The following is a 19,682-nucleotide window of genomic DNA, read 5'->3' as shown; positions in this document are numbered from 1 at the left end:
TCCTCAGTTGTATATCAGGTAGACAAGAAATAAGACACAGATTTGTCAGAAATGTAATGAAATATTTCAGCTCAGAAAGGGGAATTTTGAAGTCTTTCTCTACTGGCTGATCACAGCAGGTGTGTCAGCCAACATCCCCTTATTCTCAGATAACAAAAGTGCCAGTTAGTTAGCTCTTGTTTATGTTTTACTATTGATAGACTTAAATTATATTCATATTGTCATGCAGAGCAAACACATAGAAAAGTTTGCCTTTGATCTAAATACAGCCATTCCCTTTCTGCAGTGACATTTGAATTATATATCAGAATAAAGAGCATGTAACAAGTGAGGCATAGAAAGTAGACAATTTAAGTAAGATAATTAAAAAAATCAAATTAATGATAACGTTGCCTAGAAACTTATTTCAATAGGTTAAGTTGATTTATGAAAATGCAGACATCTGCGATTGATGCTACAAAATGCCATGAATAGCTGCAAATTCCTGAATCTTCTTACCACTCTGACTCTGAAGATTTGATGCTATGGTTGTTAGTATAAAGCATATTCTTTATGAACAATTCTTGAACTAGAATGAATTTTATTCTTTCATGACCATTAAAAAGCTCTCCCCTTTCCCAATCATTGTAAATTCTTCCAATAATTCTTATGCAAAGTCAAGAAAATGGTTTTCCAGACACCGGAATAACATATCACTGCAGTAATTTAAGTTGCAGAAGAGTATGTTTCTCTCAGCACACTGTAACAAGGCTTCTGCTGAGGAGCTCAGTAAAGCATTCTAGGGGTGTTGGCATGTTTTCCTTCTGAAGACACTGTCCCATGTTTGGTATGTGCCAGCCCCTGTCGCACCAGTATAAAATACTTTTAGTTTAGAGTTACACATGGCTAGAACATCTCTCATGGGAAAGTGTATGTATTGGGGGTCCTTGCCCTTTTCTATACCCTCTTACTTTCCCTTTCCCCTTCAATTTCCTATCTTCCTTCTCAAAGAAACATGAAGAGACACCAGTTAGAAATGTAGATATGCTTGTTGGTGTGTTAGTGTCCAGACATCGGAAAGCTAAAACCAAGATGATTATTTATATAATCTTTAAAGCTGAAAGTTTTCAAATACATTGCAACAAAAGGAATTTAAAAGGCAGTTTTACATGCACTGCTCAGATTCTACTGCACTGTCCTCAAATCACCAGGAATTTAGCATTGACTCGGCGAAGGTGATCATACAAGTGAAAGAGCTGCCACTGGCAGCTTATTAGTTTCAGAGCTTTCCACAGAATGTCACCCAACATGACATTTTGATTGCACGTGTCCAAGAAGGAGTCAAGGTTGATCAGTCAGCTTTCAACTGAATAATGTGCTCCTGCTGGAGTGACAGCTATAATCATATGTTTTTTAAGGAAAGGGATACACTGAAAAATAATATCACAATCATGTATTTATGAAATGTTCATTTCTATTAACCATCATTGCTAGAACAAATCATTACATTTCTAAAAGAAATAAAAAAAATGCATGGAGATAGTCTTAACTGAAAGGATTATGAAACACTCTCAATCCTGCTTATCTTCTCAATGAATGCAGTACAGTGTCATAAATGCCCTTACATCCTTGTTACATAGTATGAATTACAGATAGAAAGACCAAAGAAATGGTATGACTTACCTCTCACAGGGTCTAATACATGAATCATCTGTCCCTTTCTCACTTATTACAGATGCCTTTCATTATAGAGTTCCCATAAACTAATAGTCAATCCAAAAATTTTCAAAATTATGGGGAGACAATACCTTCGCCATTTTCACAGTCACATTATGATATTTTAGTGTATTGAATACAGTAAATATTTATTAAAACTAACACATGAACATATGAATAAAATATCTTTATGTACAAAGTGGCACGTCATGATTTCTACCTAATATTTAATAATACACTTGCAAATTTTCCCTGCATTAACATAGTCAAAGTAGAAAACAATAAATACAAGCATTAGGTAATAGAAGAACACCAAGAAAGTAGGAAAGGCGCCATAGATAAAAACTGTCAGTTCTGGAAACTTTAAACTTGCGGGAAGGTCATGTCGTCAGGGAACCCACATGCCTGGGCTGCCTGGTTAACTGCTCACAAATGCCTTTCCTAAAATTGGTTCTCCTGAGAATGTTCCTAAACAATGTACATGTGCTTTCTCCTGTCTCAATGGACAGGGGAGACCCAGGAATTTCTGTACTATCAGATTATTGCATGTCATCTGGACATCATTTTGTTGGGACAGGTGACTGGTGTAGATTGACAAGCAGGATTGGAAGTCAGGATTAATTCCACAGGTCTTTCTCTCTTTCTAATCCTGGAGCATAGAAGCTGAAGATTAAGCCTGTAGGGAAAAAAAGTTCAGATTCTAAGAAAGTGAGTAAGTAGAGATGTTGGATATGGGGGTGAATATGTTAGTGACTAGAATAATTATTTTCCGCCCAGTACAGTCGCTTGAAACTGAACATGTCTGAAAGGAAAACAACCATAGTGCCTCCTAAACCTGCTCCCTCTCCCTCCATAATTCCCATCTTTGCTATTACCTTCATGATCCATCCAGTCACTCATGCCAGCAGTTTGGATATCATATGTAGTCCTAATCCTCTTCATTCCTCACTGCTCACATTCAATCAATCACAGTATCTTATCTAAAATCTCTCTAAATTTCAGTGTATGTGTCATCTTTATGAATAATAATAATAATACAGGACTTTATAAGCACTGAATCTCTCACAACCTTAAAATTTCATAAATTTGTAATTCTTACAAAGAATAAATTATTGCTTTTATAATAAAGTATCACGATAGGTTCTTTAAGCATATTAACACTTAGAAACAAAGAAGCACAATGATCTTAGGAGAAATGATTGTTTTATCCTGGTTTTTGGATGTGGAACCCAATGCAATTATTAATCTAATTTATACTTTCAAATGCAAGGTGTGAAACTATTTGCTTCACCAGTATGATTTTTTAAAATTACAAAAAGTTCAAGTAGATTGAAGGTTATATATTTTGGTCTTGGTTCACATTTTTGATCAGTAGTAGTATAGGAATCCTCTATACAATTTTATGTTATCATTTCTATTACCTCCTCCATAAATTATCTGTTTACTGTCTTTGCTTTACTTTCCTATTTCCCAATATGTATACAACATCTTTGCATGTTTAGAATATTAATGAACTGGTGTCATATTTACACATTTCCTCTATTTGTTTCCTTATAATTTTTTTATATTTGGAAGTTATGTCATAATATAGATTTTCTATATTTTCCACTGAATTTTCTTACATAGTTTTATGTTTTGAAAATTCTTAACTCAATCAGGCACTTAAAGCATACCTAATTTTGCCTCTATTGTCTCTTTCTTCCTTTGTTCCTTTAGTTCTTTATACATTTTCTCCGTGGGATATTACTAGCTACTATCCCCATCACCACACTGATTATTGACTACCTCATTCAGAACATTTGTTGGCATCAATAAGAAGGAAGTGTGCTTTCCCTACTTCCCATTTTCGAATTGAAACTCTGGTCTTAGCTGAAGTTCTATGTAACAGCAAATCAATTCCTTTAGCGATGTCATCTTTGCTACTTCTTGTCATAAGAGAATTAATCTCAGAAGACGAAAACAGAGCGCATTTGCATTTAAAACACTAATGTGTATAGAAATGCATAGAGCTAACATGTGTCTAATCTTTTACTTCAGTGGCCTTCAAAACTTAACATAAGTTATTTTTGTATTAACAGCTCTTTTGACAGTGGTCCCAGTTTTTGTTTAACTGAACTTGGCTCCTCTGTAGGTGAACTTCCAAGTAAAGTCAAGTGTTTGCAGCATAGATCAGCGAGGTGAACATCTGGATTTATGTAAGTAGGATAGTGCTTGTGATTAATGTTGCATCGACCATTTTTTCTCAAAGATCTGCAACCAATATAGGAACAAAGGAGTTTTTTTATTACAGCGTCTGTAACAGCAGCGTATTAGTGGCTGGCAGGTGACATAGGTAGTACACACAACAATGATATTCTTCCCCCTGGACTCTACCCAGACTGACTGCCATTTTGGTCAGGCCAATTATGGGCATATACATTTTTTTTTGTTCTTTAAAAAAAATATTAGTTTCCAAAGGGCAAATTCTTCTGCAGGTTCTAAAAAGCACCGAACACTAATTGTGAGGGCACTTAATCAATGCTTCTTATGAGAATTAAATGAGTCAGAAGAAAATCTGAGCCAATTCTAGGAAAGCAATGACAATCCCATGCTAAGCTGGGACAGTTAATTCCAGCAGGCCGAAAATTGGCCTGCGCTCTTTTAATGAAATAAGAAATGTACCTGCTTTGCTCTGATTCCTGGTCAAAGCATGGAGCACGCAGAATAGCAGTGTTGCTTGTAAACACAGTTTGAAAGGTTTCAATTACTTATTGATTAACTATTATTGTAGTGAAGTTGATTGTCTGCATATAGTAGTCATTAAAATACCTGGAGGGCTCTGTCACTCAGCTAGTTATATACCAAGAAATTGTCTACATGACTGGCTTGGTATAAAAAACTCCAGGTGAAACTACATTTTGGATCACCTTGTTTAAGTTGCTCTGCGCACATATCCATGGTTCCTGGACCCAGAGAGGAAGGACATCCTGGTGTAGTCCTTACAGAGGGAGGACAATCGGACCTCCAAGCTGGCTTCTCTGGATTCCATGCGCTATGCCAGCTTTTGGATGTGATGCACATCCCAACATTAATGCTGCTGCTGTATCATAACATTTCCTGCAATTAACTACAAATCTGTAAGCATTCTCATTTTGAGTCCTGCGAGTCTGGAATAGCAATAGGACCCTGTCTAAGTGCACTGTCAGTGTGTGTATAGTGACCCAGATAAAGGCAAACTGCAATTAGAAGGAAACATCCCCAATAGGCAGGAACTGTGCCATTCTGAGGTAGGCAGGGCAACCGGAAGAATTTTTTACAGCCCCCAAGCCATTCACTGCTCTCGCAAATCATTTTAGTGTTTGTTTTTAGACAAGTAGACAGTGATGGTTTCACTGGCACAAACCATTAACTTTTCCTCTAATAAAAGTCTTTGAAAGTAATCTAAGCTGCAACAGGCTAACGAAGCAGATATTAATGAGTATCTCAGTGAATGAAATTAGGAAACTTACATATTTACTGCCCAGGTGTGGGCAGGATTCACCAAGCTGTCAGTTTTTGGTTTTTCCTTGTGCAGAGCGCTCACCTAGGAACAGAAGATATGTTTTGAACCTTAAGCTCAGGGAGTGAATGAGGATGAAAAAAAAGTTTGTTTTCTGTTTTTTGTTTTTCAAGAGAGATCCAACTTCCCTGCAAGAATGACATTAAGGCCACAATTTGCCTCTTGGTATGGCCTTTTCACAAAGACTTATGAGCTCCTTTAGGCCATTATCTGTTTCACCCTAAAGGAGCAATGAATGCTAACTCACTCCCGGGGAGTGGGGTGTGTGTGCGAATGGGAGGTGATAACAGGAGAGGCAACTTAGGGAATGAGCTATTGATTATTGCTTGCTCCATGAGCTAGCCCTGCCTCAGAAACCTATGTCATATATTTAAAGTGCCATTTTATCAGGAACACATTCTAGGATCCTCTGTTTAATTCAGCGAGAGTTCTGTGAAATTGAATTTATAGGTCAACATGAACACTTTGTTGACATACAGAATAGCAGAGGGGCCATTACTCAATTTAACAGTGTTATTCCATTATCCAATATAAGGATAAATATTAACCTAGGAAGCTGAGAGACATGCCCCTGGATTCATGATCAACACATTTCACATTACCTGTGTCTTTCAGGCAGACTCAAGTATCAACACCTGTCACACTATATAAAATCAACATGGATTATAGTCTCCAGCTTTGAGAATAAATGTCATTATTTTACTCCAGGTTTTATCTACTAGTTAGGAAAGTTGTCTTTTTGGGGACATGGTTGATGTCACCTGTTACCTGCACAGTCATGGAGATAATAAATAGTGCCAGAAGCCTATGAGGAGAACAAACCCAGTTTGCTCTTGATATTTCCTTGCAAGAGTGCCTTAGGTCCCATACTTTGAGAAGTGCCAAGGCCATGACCCTCATGGCCTCTACCCCAGGACAACCCATGCTCACTAGAGGCACAACACCTCCTGGAATCGATGAGTATGAAGTACAGGAATGAGAAGTAAACAAAATTAACGTTCATCGAATCCCTACTGTCTTCCAGAACTGTAAAGCAAACCTTATGAAAATCATTACAATTCTTAATATCCCCTTCCAGGTCTCTCTAATTGGGAATAGAGAATGTGAGAAAGATTCAATAACAATCTGATTCCAATTTATACTAATAAAAGGGTAATATGCTAATTAGCCCGGAGACCTTCTGGGAGACCTTCCGGACATCCTTCCAGACAAAGCCATAGTGGCAGGGCCGAGGCAGAGGCGGTTAGGGGCGATCAGGCCAGGAGGAGAAAGCAGTTGGGGGTGATCAGGTCAGCGGGGGTGGCATTTGGGGGTGAGCAGGCTGGTGAGGGGGGCCAGTTGGGGGTGAGCAGGCCGGCAAGGGGGCAGTTGGGGGCGAGCAGGCAGGCAGGTGAGTGGTTAGGATCCAGCAGTCCTGGATTGCGAGAGGGATGTCCAACTGCTGGTTTAGGCCCGATCCCTGTGGATCGGCAGTCAGACATCCCCTGAGGGGTCCCAGATTGGAAAGGGTGCAGGCCAGGCTGAGGGACACTCCCTGCCACCCCCCCCCCCCGTGCACTAATTTCATGCACCGGGCCACTAGTAGAGTTATAATAATGATGTCTATGGCAAAAGCAAATGAAACACATGTACCTAGAGAAAAGAACCTTTGGTGAATGCATGCAGAGAATGAGCCAAATATTGAAGGGCCGGGAAGACAGAAGCTGAATCTATGTAAGCTTTATAAATCCATTCATTGTTTTTGCTGATCTTTTACACTGTTGCTTATTTCTTGTGTTAATGAACTTTTAATTTGTAAAAAAAAAAAAAAAAGCAAATAAAAGTGACTGTATTAGCATACTGATAATGTGTAATGACCATATTTAGGAAGGGGCAGGGGATAGGAGAGACAAAGGAAACTAAGATACCATCTCCTTCAAAAGAGCTTGAGTGCATTGAGGAACAGAGGGATAGGAGAGGAATGACATCTGGGGAATGTGCCTTATTAAGTGGTTAAAACCAAGCAGGAGAAGTCTGGCACAGCATGGCAGGCCCGGCACACATGCTCAAGTGTTTGAGCTTAATCTCAGCTAATACACACTTATTAGAGTTTTTAAGCAGAACAATATTATAATGAATTCAGATCTCATTTTTTTCTTCCTTCAGATGGTTCACAATCAAGCAATGCTTTGAAACTAAATTCAAAGGTACTGTGTTTTCTTTTTCTTCTGTGCAGTCTTATATTCTTTAACTAACTAAGCAGTTTTTTCATAATTCTTGTTGCCTTTAATTGAAAAAATGATAATGTGTATAACTTTCTGAGATGTGATGTCAATGGGAGTCACATTTAACATGCATCATATCACATGTATATTGTGCAGTCATTGTGGGATGTTTAACTTGGCCAGATTCTTTACTGAAGCTATGTGGTATCTTTTAGGTATTCATAAAAGACCCCTTGATCTGCCACGTTTGGTGTTTAATTTTTGCTAAAAGCACATCTTTGTTATACTCTACTAGGCTTTCTCTTTTTACTTAAAGAAAACCCCTAATTTAAATAATCAAATTGTAAACGTTTTTGGGCTACATTTTCAGCAGAAGAACACTGTTTGCGAGAGAACATATTCAAAGAAAGCAGGGAATAGGGAGAGATGAATACCATAGTCTAATCAGAGGATGTTTGGGGGCAAGGAACTGTGTTATTAGCAATAAATGACCAGAGCAATAACAAAGCTTCACTGAGGCTTCTAGAAACCCAGACAATTTAGCACCCACTGGCATTTCCTGTAAAGGTGGGTGGCTACAGAGCTCTGTTTCCCTGGAAACATGACTTATTGACCTCTAAAATGATACAACTCATTTTCAGATATAAGACCAGAGTTTATCAATTGAAATACTGACCAATCCAATAAACTCATGGCCATGGAAGCTCAAATTTCATTCTGTTACCACTTAGGCACATTAATTCTTTCTTAGAAGCAAATAACATAAAATGTGTCACTCATCAATTCTGAGTGATGGGTAGTCAGGTATTTGTTCTATCAAATCACTTTCTACATTTTTTAAATTTCTTAAAAAATTTATATAGGAGATAGGGGAAAATTGGGCTAAATCTGTGAACTTATATCAAACCTAATCATTTCAGATTTTATATTAGTTATATTTTAATAAAGATGTCATTGTTGGGCAAAGGATATTTAAGTAAAAATAATTATAATAATATAACTTCTGTTAACTATGGTGAGCATAATTTTATAAAGAAATCCTATTTGAATAAGTTTGAAAAGCAGGGGGTGGGGGAGATTTATTTGTGTTTCAGGAACCAGACTTTAGTAAGAATTGTGGTGGCACAAAGAGCATTTGCAGATCGTTATGTTTCAGATGATTAATTCTAGGCTGTTGAAACCTTTGCATCGCCAATTCAATCTTGTCATCTGATCGAATATTTCCACAGTAATCAGTTGGGTTGCCCATTGAAAGGTTATGTCATTAAATGAGATGTGAGTCCTAAATTGAAGTTGGCAGAAATACCAGAAAAGTACCAGAGAACAGGTCTGATTATTTCCATGATAATAATGCCTCCTTATGAAGTAAAGGGAGCTTGGAGAGTTAAGAGTCTTAATTATCACACCATAGTCTATTCGATTTATTACTTCAATTACTACGAGAGTGGGAGATGTCAGCTGATGTGGAATTTTCCTTGGTCTTTAAAGAAGAGTCAGATATTAAATCTGCCATCAAGAAACAAAAGATTCTTTAGAGCTTTCCCCTCTGGAAGCCTCAATTCTGGTGTGCGCTGTCATTTCCCTGGTTGACAAGGATGGTAGAGTTGGTGGTCCTGATCCCAGCCCCTCCTCACCAGGAGAGCCAGGGGCTCCCACACAGAGGCTTCTTCCACGTGCTGGGCAGCCAGCCCGACCCCAGCTTGAGGAGCCTGGCTGCAGGTTAGGTTAAATTCCCAATGGGCATGACGTTATTGTGATGCTTGCTTAAAAGTCACAGGCAGTTGCCAAAACCGGTTTGGCTCAGTGGATAGAGCGTCAGCCTGCGGACTGAAAGGTCCCAGGTTCGTTTCCGGTCAAGGGCATGTAACTTGGTTGCGGGCACATCCCCAGTAGGAGGTGTGCAAGAGGCAGCTGATCGATGTTTCTCTCTCATCGATGTTTCTGACTATCTATTCCTCTTCTTTCCTCTCTGTAAAAAATCAATAAAATATATTTAAAAAAAAAAAAAGTCACAGGCAGATTCTGAGAACTCTTCTTGACAAATGGTATAGTCACGCTCAGGTCCTTCATGAACTTCTTCAGGACTAGTTCATATTTAGGCTCCTTTTCTCTGACCTAGTGGAATAGGCTAGGCTACTTCGTGGAGCCAGGTGAATGGCCAGGGAACCTGTGATTGGTTTCCAATCACCCTATGAATGAATTTTACTCCTCTGCCCATTCAGATGGTTACCTCTGAGAGAACCAGGTAGGAATAAAGGAACCAGGTACATCATGAATGAAGGTCTCCCTTAAGAGACGGGCTCATGTGAGGGGTTTGGGTCTGTCTACAGATGTTGGTTTCTCTCACTTCTCAAGTCTTCTGTTTGCTTCTTGTAGTTTGCTCTAGTTAGAATTTCCTACCTGCAACTCGGACCACATTCAGCCTTTGATATCTTGCTCTTGAAGTGAGACAATATTTATAGCTGTCTTATTAAAAAAATTGCTACATATTTATAATGTAGTTTATCATTCTGTAGCTCACACTTTAAATAACATCAGCATTCTCAAACTATTTTGCATAGGTAAAACTGGGGGAACTGAATGATTAAATGTATTAATGTAACTTGATAGTTAAGTTAGAGCACATGGACCATTTTGTAAAGCTAATAATTACTTTTTTTTACCTGTTTTGTGATATTGGTGTTTTAAATATGTGGTCTACTCAAAACAAGAAAACAATCAGTGCTTTTTTAATTTCAAAAGCTATGTGGCATCTCATTTATCATTGCTCTTGATACACTATAACTCATACAAATCATATATATATTTTGGAAAAAAACATTTACATTTCAAATCAAACAAAATCAAAACCTAAGAAACTGGAAAAAGAAATGCAAATTTTATCAACAGGAAATTGTGTTTTTTCCTCATGGGGAAACTCAATTAAAATCATGTGAAGTTACAAAATATGATTTACACTTTAACTGATAAATCCTGGTTCCAAGGGAGTATACACAGCAATTAGCAAAAATGAAACAAGATAACAATGATAATAAAAACCCTATATAGTACACGTAATGTTCTTTCTGCCATTACTGCAGAATGGAAAATGACTCTAGTTACCTCCCATTCTTTAGAACACATCTACACATTATTAAAAGCAACTTCTAAAAGCCAGATAATCCAAAAATTTTTACCCAAAAATTATATTTATAGTGCTTGTCTTTCCTTTAAAGGAAAATTTGATACTTATTGGAAATTACTAATTGACTATTTCTAAAGAAGCTATGCTTTCCGGTTATGTTTCAACATGAACAAAATCCAAGTAGAACTTTGAAATAACCCTTTTTCATCTAATCCACAATTCTGGAGCTTACCCGACTCATGAGAAATTGTCTTCACAGTGAGGAGCTTCACACTCTCTTTATCGGACTGAGGTCTATTTGGAACAGAAAACATTAAATTAACACCATAGTAATTAGCATGGCATGTCTGGGGTAGAAAGTAAACATTATACACACAGAATGAAGAGGATACACAAGCATATATATTTTATGTGTTTTTATGGCAAAACCTGTGTCTCTTCACATGCAGACACACACATAGCACTTTCCACTTCTGGAATCAAGCCAATAAATCTCCATCATTCTGCTACAGCAATGGTCCTCAGATAAATTAAACATCAAGATGGGTCATGGGAAACACTTGTCACAGGTCTATATGGTACATGGCTTCAGTCCTGAATTATGAAGGGAAAGACACAGACATGTTTCCAAACTTTGGGGGCTGCTGATGAATTCTAGGAGTATCCCTTTTTACGAGGTCCTGGACACTGCAGTCTATTTTAACCAAGAGTTCCCGCCTCCTCTTTCTCAGATGCTGAACACTTTCAAAGCCTTCTTCTTTTCCTTGGACATCTCAAGAACCTTTATTTCTAATTAAGAAGGGTAGGTGACCTACAGATAGTATTTCTAAGTTTCATTGCCTGATGAACATACAAAAACACCTACATAAAGGCAGGATACAAATTCAGGTCGGCAAAGAAAACTTAAGCACAGAATTGGTTTTGACATTCATTTAAAAAAATAGTTTCTTTATAGCACCTTGATTGCAACAGTAGGGTGGATTGGTAACAACTGATTTGCTTGTTTTTAAAAAGTCAAAGCAGAATGCACATCTACTATTAATAAAGCCACTCAGAGCTATCTCAAGGTGCAGGCATGATTTTTCCCTAATTGTGAGAAACATACTGAAAAATCCCCTGGGAAAAGTATTTTAAAACTCTAGGTATGTGTTATATTTATTACTGTAGTTATATTCATTTTTCCATTTTTGCATTTCACTTTTTGATTTTCAATTTTAACACTTCTGAATAGCTTAAGAACAGCGCTCTTTTAGTTGTTGGAATTTCTGTTGAAACGAGAGAGCTCTGACAAATAGTTAAACTGCATGTAAAATACTTCCTACACAAATTCTTTAAAAATACAAACAAAGATGTGTAAGTAAAGGATCAATACTTTTCCTTATGTAAATGATACAGTCAGAGCTTCTAGGAAAAAATGATGTAGCTTTACTTACTGGTCATTCCCATTTTCTGCTGTGCCTAGGAGAGGAGAGAATTATTAGAGTTATGAGAAGCTTGGCTACAAAAAAACCTGAGACCCCTGCCACTTTCCGTGCAGAGAGATTTCTAAAGCCAATTTTTGATTTTTTTAAATCTCTCCACTCCCTGCCTCCTTATTCATTTTCTCAGACATGGTTAGTGCTCCTTCCTCAGGTATGGCTAATACATTCATGGGATAGTCCCAAGTAGGCCAACTGCACTGAACTTACTTCTGCACTACGTTTCTTATCACTATGTGAAACTACTATTTGTTATCCCATAGTCTGCAAACACCAGAAAAGGTCTCTGTTTATTTCAGTACCTCTGAAAAAAATTCTCCTCAAAGTATTGAATTGCCTTTTTATATGAGAGAATTGAATTTCTGACATTTCTTTATTTGTGGCTCTTTCTGGGGACACAAATCTCTGTATTTGTGGTGAACCATGATATCACTTCTAATTGCATCTGAATTGCACTAACTCAGTCTCTCTAAAGTGCCCTGCAAAATATCACTGAGGCTACTAACGGCATCTCATCTTCTGTATGCTTTTCCAAGCTGCTTACGGGACCTGGTAGAAAACAACCTGGGCCTAGAGTGAGAATGCTGGTGTTTCATTCTGCACAAGAGCATGGCCTCGGGAAGCAATGGTGGTAAAACCTTGTATTCACTGTGGCCTATCCTATATAATAAAAGCCTAATATGCTAGGTGTTTGGTCGTTCCATCGGCTGTTCAACCAATCAAAGGGTAATATGCTAATGATATGCTAAGGCCTCTCAACTGCTCACTGACCACCAAGGGGAAGACAGTCAACTGGTCAACCAGTCACTATGACATGCACTGACCACCGGGGGCAGACGCTCTGACCAGTAGGTTAGCTTGCTGCTGGGGTCCCACTGATTAGGACTGAGCTATCAGGACTAAGCGAGACAGGCCAGACACACCCTGGAGCCCTCCCACATCCCTCCCTGGCCCTGATCATGCACCGGTGGGATCCCTGGGCCTGGCCTGTACCCTCTCGCAATCTGGTACCTCTCAGGGGATGTCAGAGAGCCAGTTTCAGCCCAATCCCGCAGGCCAGGCTGAGAGACCCCACTTGTGCACAAACTCGTGCACCAGGCCTCTAGTTGTATTATGAAGACCTTGATTTTTACTGATATTCTGGCTAGTTCAGCTTCACCTGGTAAGAGTCATATACCATCATGACTCTTAATTCCTATGATTTAATTCATGATACCATATGCTGTTCACCAAGTTGACCTGACCTTGTCTTCCCTACCATCAGTAGGGTTTTAACAGCACTTTAAAATTCCTGCTGTAAGTGCTCTATATGATATCACCTGTGATGCTCACAGCCCTGTTCCAACATGCAGTGATACTGTTTGTATGCCTATTTTAATATTTTTCCTTGGAATACGGTAATAATGGGTTTATTACCAGATAGACACATACCAACAGACTACTCTCGGAATATATGCTGTTCTATTTGGGTTAAAGCTCAGACTACTGTCAACATTATCTGGATAAACTCAATTTCATATTGAAATCTCTGATTAATGTTGTCTTCCAGTGAGCAGAGTGGGTTTACTAATTTTCTGAACTTAATGAAGTCTCACCCACATTTTGAAGAGTGATTACTGTGGGTGTTTAATGGTGCTCATTTAATGACAGCAATGCTATAAATTCTGTTTGGCAAGCAAAGTTAATGAAAACCAAATAGATTTGGCTAATTGCACAACTGCCAAACTTGGTTATAAAGTACTGTATGTCATCAGAATAATTCTCCATAATTATAGTAATTTTATTTTATTTTATTTTACTTTTCATAGTGGTTGGAATTTTATATATTTTCCCCCTCAATGATTCAATTCATCCAGAGTCCTCTTTAATAGCAAATGTCAACTTTTCAGAAAACTTATTTGCAAATCTTCCTATGCAAAGCAGTTTCTCAGTAGAGGGTGTTTTTACAGATAGATTTAGCACACTAATTTTTTTTTTTTTAATTTCTTCTATGCGCTCAACACCCACAAGCCTCAACTTGGATGGTTGATTTACCATAAAAAATAGTATTGGTGGATTAGAAACTTTGAGAAATTAAACTGATTTATAAAAATGCTATTTTCCTTCTGGAAACTGCGGGGAAAAAATTTTTAGACATTATTAAGAGGCTTTATTCACTAACTCCCAAAGGGAAAGTCATTGATTTGTTTATTCTCATTCTCCACCAAGGGCTAATATGAACACTACTGTTTTTTTTCTGTTTTTTTGTTTGTTTGTGTGTTTTTTTTGCCTCATAACTTCCCCTTGCACTGTTACGCTCTTGCACCAAGCTGTCCGTGCAGTGCATGGTTAGACACTGGCTTTAGGAACAGCCTTTATTAGTATCCAGGGGGCACAACGTCTATGGGGTAAACAGTGTAGCTTATATCTTACCTAATAAAAGAAAAACATGCAAATTAACCATCACTCCACTATGCCCAGAGCCAATCAGAGTGAGTATGCAAATTAACCCAACAAAGATGGAGGTTAATTTGCATATACAGGCGGAGCGGTGTGAAACCTGCTATAAGGGGAAGGGGGCAGTGGAGGGAGCTACTGGAGTGATGCTCCAGACAGAAGTGAGCACTTGCCAGCTCCGGGCGGCCCGGGAGTGGGGACTTGCCGACTCCTGGGTGGCTGGGAGTGAAGCCACAGGAAGGAAGGCCTATTCTTGCACGAATATTGTGCAATGGGCTTCTAGTATCGTATAAAAATGGATGTTTACTTTTTAACAGTATTTGAAACTTAGAGTTCTGCTAGTGAAATATTTAGAATTAAAATGAGGAAAGGCAAGCTTCTATTTTATTGAAAATTTAACTCAACAAGCTTATAGTAGATTCTGTCTTATATTATGCACAATGCAATGTGAATAATACATGATGTGTGACTAGAGAGGCTGCCTGATATTATGGACTGAATGTGCGTGCTCCCCTAAAATTCATATGTTAAATCTTAATGCCTAATATAATGTCATCAGGATGTTGGACCTTTGGAAGTTGATTAGGTCAGAGGGTTGAGTCCTCAGTGGGATTAGTGCCCTTATGAAAAAAAGACTGCAGAGTACTTCTTTGCTTTCCACTATGTGAAGACATAGCGAGCAGATGGCCATATATTAGCCAGGAAGAGTACCCTCACCGGACACCCAATCTGGCACCTTCTCAGCCTCCAGAACTGTGAGAAATAAATGTTTATTGTTTAAGCTACACTGTCTTGGTATTTTTATTATAGAACCTGAAACAGACTAAGGGAGGACAGGTACATGAAGAAGTAACTATAATATTACATGATGAATTTCATAAAATTCTATAGAATTCTGCTTAAAGAGATGATGTATTATGCAAAGAAAGATACATTAAATTGGTGTTTGAGGTAGGTGCTAATGGACAAATGAGAGATTGGAATTTTATGAAAGTTACAAAGTGGGCTAGACATTCTAGGAGAAGGAACAGCATGGACAAAGGCATGGATACATAACGCTGCATTACACAAGCAGGGCAGGGTCTGTGATGGAAAATAGATTTATGTTTAAGATAACAGAAGAGAGTGTGAGCCATGGGAACTGAAGGGCAATTCAGATGAAATGTTGAGTAAAAAGCTCAATTTCCTGGAACTGAGAAAAGACAATAAGATTGGAAGAAATCTGAAAAAAGTAGGGACCTTAGTTAATAATAATGTATCAACCAATGTTAGTTAATTCATTGTGATAAATATGTCATCTTTTTATTTTTATATATTTTTATTGATTTCAGAGAGGAAGGAAGAGGGAGAAAAAGATAGAAACATCCTATATAATAAAAGCTAATATGCAAATTGTCCCCTTGGGTGGGAGTTTGACTGACCAGGAGCTCGACTGCTCGCTATGAAGTGCGCTTACCATCAGTGGGTGGCGCAGAACAAAGGGAGGCCCTGGCCATCAGCCGGCAGCCAGCAGCTGCTAAGTGCCCTACCCATGCACAAATTTCGTGCACTGGGCCTCTAGTCAATGATAAGAGAGACTCATTGATTAGCTACCTCCTACATGCCTTCTACTGGAGATCAAGCCTGCAAACCGGGCACATGCCCAGACCTGGAATAGGACTGTATTGGTGACCTCCTGGTTCATAGTTTGACACTCAAACACTGAGCCACACCTGCTGGGCTATATCATCTTAATAATAAGAATAACAGCTATGTGGTATGTGGAAACTCTTTGTAACTATCTTTGCAATGTTTCTGTGAATGTAAATCTGTTTTAAAATTAAACATTTATTTAAAAAAGAATAAAAAATAGAATGCCATTACAGGATTTATAAGTATTTCAGAGGCAGGGAGAAGATGAAACATCAAAAAGAAGAAAAGGAAGAGTGGGGATGTTTAAAAGAGAGCAGTGACTTTTTGAAGAAAAGGGAAAAGACTTCCAAATGCTACCGGAGAGGTTAAGAAGAGTAATAATTTCAAACTAGAATTCCACTAAAAATTACAATAATATTCAGTCCCGAGGAACCAATTCAATGAGCAGAACACGCAGTCATGAAGGAAGACATTTTCATTGGAAGGAAGCTATGCTTCCCAGAAGGGAAGTGAGTCACAGGACACTCTTCTTCAGATTATGGGCCCCTAAACTACGTTCTCAGGGAGACTTTGCTTTATCCTCTGTTACCCGGAAAAGGAACAAACCTTCACAATAGATAAGGCATACCATTTCATGCCTTCTGGACTCCCATATTCCCCCAACCGCCCACAAAACGGGCTGATTCATTGAAAGGTATTTGTTCACATTTGATACCTGCCACTAGTAGTTAATCCCTATTCCTTACATTCACCAGCATTGCATAGATTTCTCGGTTCATTCCCCTCTATTTTTGAGATCAAGCAATATGGCATTTTATTTCTTTCTACAATTTCTGCCTCCCCTGAAGAGTATAAATTTTAGATCTAGCATGAGCATTCTCCTCTCAGGAAACAAAATGTAACAAAACACTGTTACCCACCTGGGTCTGTCTTCCTGCACAGTCGATACAAACCCACCAGAGCAAATACTGAAAGTGTTATTACAATTAGAGCAATAACCACCGGCAGAATAATACCTAAGAAGCAGTGGGGACATTGTCAGTTAGAGTGGCAATTGAATTTCACAATAGTTTATGAACTGAGCAAAAGCATGCGTGCTTTCTTCTTTAAACATCATTCTATTTAAAATACTATATTTTAAACAAAGAAGATCTATCTGATTCATGGGTTTTGCTTTAGTTGTCGTTTCTGACGTATCCACTTGATGTCAGTCTTGTAGCCTTTCTGAAATAAAATTTCAAACTTAAGAGAGATAGTTCTCCATTCTTCTGGAGACTGGGGCAGTGAGGAGATGGAAGACAAGAGGGGGAAGATGCCCTCTAGACCTAGAGTCAGACTCACATTCACTCATATATTATTTACAACTTTATAGCCAAATTATTGGGAAAAAGGACTTATATAGCCAATACTGGAACTACCCTAGTTATAAAGCTGGCTTTCTAAAAAACTCACAAATATCTTTCCATAGTAATATCTTAGAACCAGAAAAAGTATAAAATAACATAAGTGGATATAATTGGATATCATAGTGCACATTATTTCTAAACATGAACAAATGGTTCAAGAACAATGTCATGTGTGTGCACTTGTACATACATGTCTGGGTGATGTTTTTTTCCTATTTTTATTAAGAGGAGGGTTTTGCTGTTTATTTATTAATTAATTAATTTTAGTATATGCCTTCTTTTCTGCCAGTCATTTTCCAGATTGAAACAACAGTGATAAATCGAAAACATTGTCCTATAAAGCTAGAGTTATAGAAATTATAGTTACCATTTAGTGAGGTATTCTCATCTGCTTGCTTATGTGTTCCTCATGTTCATCATGGAATGAGAATAGTTAACTAATTCATTTGTAGGGTGGTTTTCACTTCCATTGTTATGATTAAATATTTGTTTTAAGTAAGTTCTGGGTTCATATTAGACCTTTAGTGAGATCATTAGTGCTTCCCAAATGAAGAAACCATAAATCATCGGGTCAATGAATGCAATTCTGACCTATTGAATGGAATGGCTTTACCTAAACCTATCATCCCAGCCTCATATGTATTCATATTAGTCTTAATTTCCAGGGAAATTAAGTCTATTTAGTCCTAGCATAATCATATACAGGGTGGAGCAAAAGTAGGTTTACAGTTGTTCATATGGAAAATAAGACAATAATTAATTAATAACAATACAAGAATGAACTCTGTGTTTCACTCAAAACTGTAAACCTATTTTTGCCCCACCTGTATGTTATATGACATATATGTATGTTTGCCACGAAGTAACATTTCTTAAAAGGCCATTTTAACATGAAGACAAAGTTTTGTGAAGGTAAACAATTCATTGTTATGGAGATCTCTGTCTGTATACTTCAGCTTATCTGAAACTAGTCCCATCAATTCACCTTGACGTTTGGTGGTAATTGCTTAGCACTAAGGTAAGAAAATAATCTCAAAAGTGTGCTCATTAAGACTCATAAGTAGGAAATTCTCAAAGCAAGTGGCAGTTAGACAGGATTTTAATGGGACTGCAGGTTCAGTAAAGCTGATAAAGTCTATCTGTAATTGAATCCCTTCCCTTATTGGTAACATTAAAATATTCTACATATCTATGTCTATGAATGAAAATATGTCTGTTACTCACTGGAATGAGAGGAGCTGGTTGAAGAGGGGCTTGCATTTTTTGCATTCTCAGTGCCTATTATTTTAAGAAAGAAAAAATAGGTTACCTTTGGTTCATGTGCCAATCCTCACAATCCTCCCTCCATCCCCCATGGCCTCAATTTAAGTAAGTCTCTGTGATCTATAGGTAGGATGCTTCAAATGAATACATTTGATCTCATTCTGAAAGAATTCTGTTTTGCAAATCAAGATTGGCAGGGTGTTAATATATACAATTTTATGAGTTTGGACATACATCCATGAAACCATCACCACAATCAAAAGCAATAGACGTATCCATCACCTGCAACAGTTTCCTCATGTCTCCCCTTTTGTAGATGTGTGTTTTTGTATAGCAATTATAATTTAATGAAGCTGTTATTATTTTTTTAAAGATTGGTAGGGTTTTCTAGGTGATAAAGAGTTGAGCAAAGTGAGCTTCTAGTCATACACACAGAAGTCATACCTTGAGATTGTAAGATATTTTCTGCAGTTGCCGTTGATATTGAGAGTAATATACTGGTTTTAGAAGGTGAGACATCTGTTTGTGAAGTGCTAACTGTAGAAAAAAAATCAGATACCCAGAGTCAAACTATAGTGTTAACTCTTCTTATTGCATTTCTTTGCAGATTCAAAGAGTTTGCATTTCTGAAAATCTATGAAAACGGTTTCTTGCTGAATAATAGGATACATACAATTGTACATTAAATCCTAAATTCGTCTTTTCCTCCTGTAACAACAATTGCATTCTGAATCTCAAAACCTGGGTATCAGTATTACATCTTCCAGAACGGCCAAAAAAACTTGAGTACGTTTCTTATCTTAGGCTACAGTCTGTATCACCTATGGCATGAGATTCTTCTGCGATGCAAGTCTATACCAAAAGCATTATTCACATTTCAGATAGTATAACTTTGGATGATAGTGA

General features: G+C 37.8%; 1 protein-coding gene across 7 annotated transcripts in view; it reads right to left on the bottom strand.

The window, feature by feature from the left end:
* Positions 1-564: 564 nt before the first annotated feature.
* Positions 565-19,682, bottom strand: part of EMCN (endomucin) — a 112,698-nt gene continuing 93,580 nt past the window's right edge. For 3 of the 7 annotated variants that reach the window (XM_080644298.1, XM_080644301.1, XM_080644299.1), the window contains 7 exons: positions 19,221-19,313; positions 18,738-18,791; positions 17,028-17,123; positions 11,995-12,019; positions 10,794-10,855; positions 5,184-5,257; positions 566-2,371 (listed from right to left, as the gene is read on the bottom strand). In XM_080644298.1, the coding sequence (XP_080500424.1) occupies positions 5,223-5,257; positions 10,794-10,855; positions 11,995-12,019; positions 17,028-17,123; positions 18,738-18,791; positions 19,221-19,313 (365 nt within the window). In that variant the 3' untranslated portion in view covers positions 566-2,371; positions 5,184-5,222. Of the gene's footprint in view, positions 2,372-5,183; positions 5,258-10,793; positions 10,856-11,994; positions 12,020-17,027; positions 17,124-18,737; positions 18,792-19,220; positions 19,314-19,682 lie in introns of all 7 variants that reach the window. The other 4 variants (XM_080644296.1, XM_080644297.1, XR_013959182.1 and 1 more) reach the window with 4 other exon arrangements.

This window comes from Plecotus auritus (genome assembly GCF_963455305.1).
Source record: "Plecotus auritus genome assembly, chromosome: 1".
Classification (NCBI taxonomy): Eukaryota; Metazoa; Chordata; class Mammalia; order Chiroptera; family Vespertilionidae; genus Plecotus; species Plecotus auritus.
This window is presented reverse-complemented; position numbering and strand designations above follow the sequence as displayed.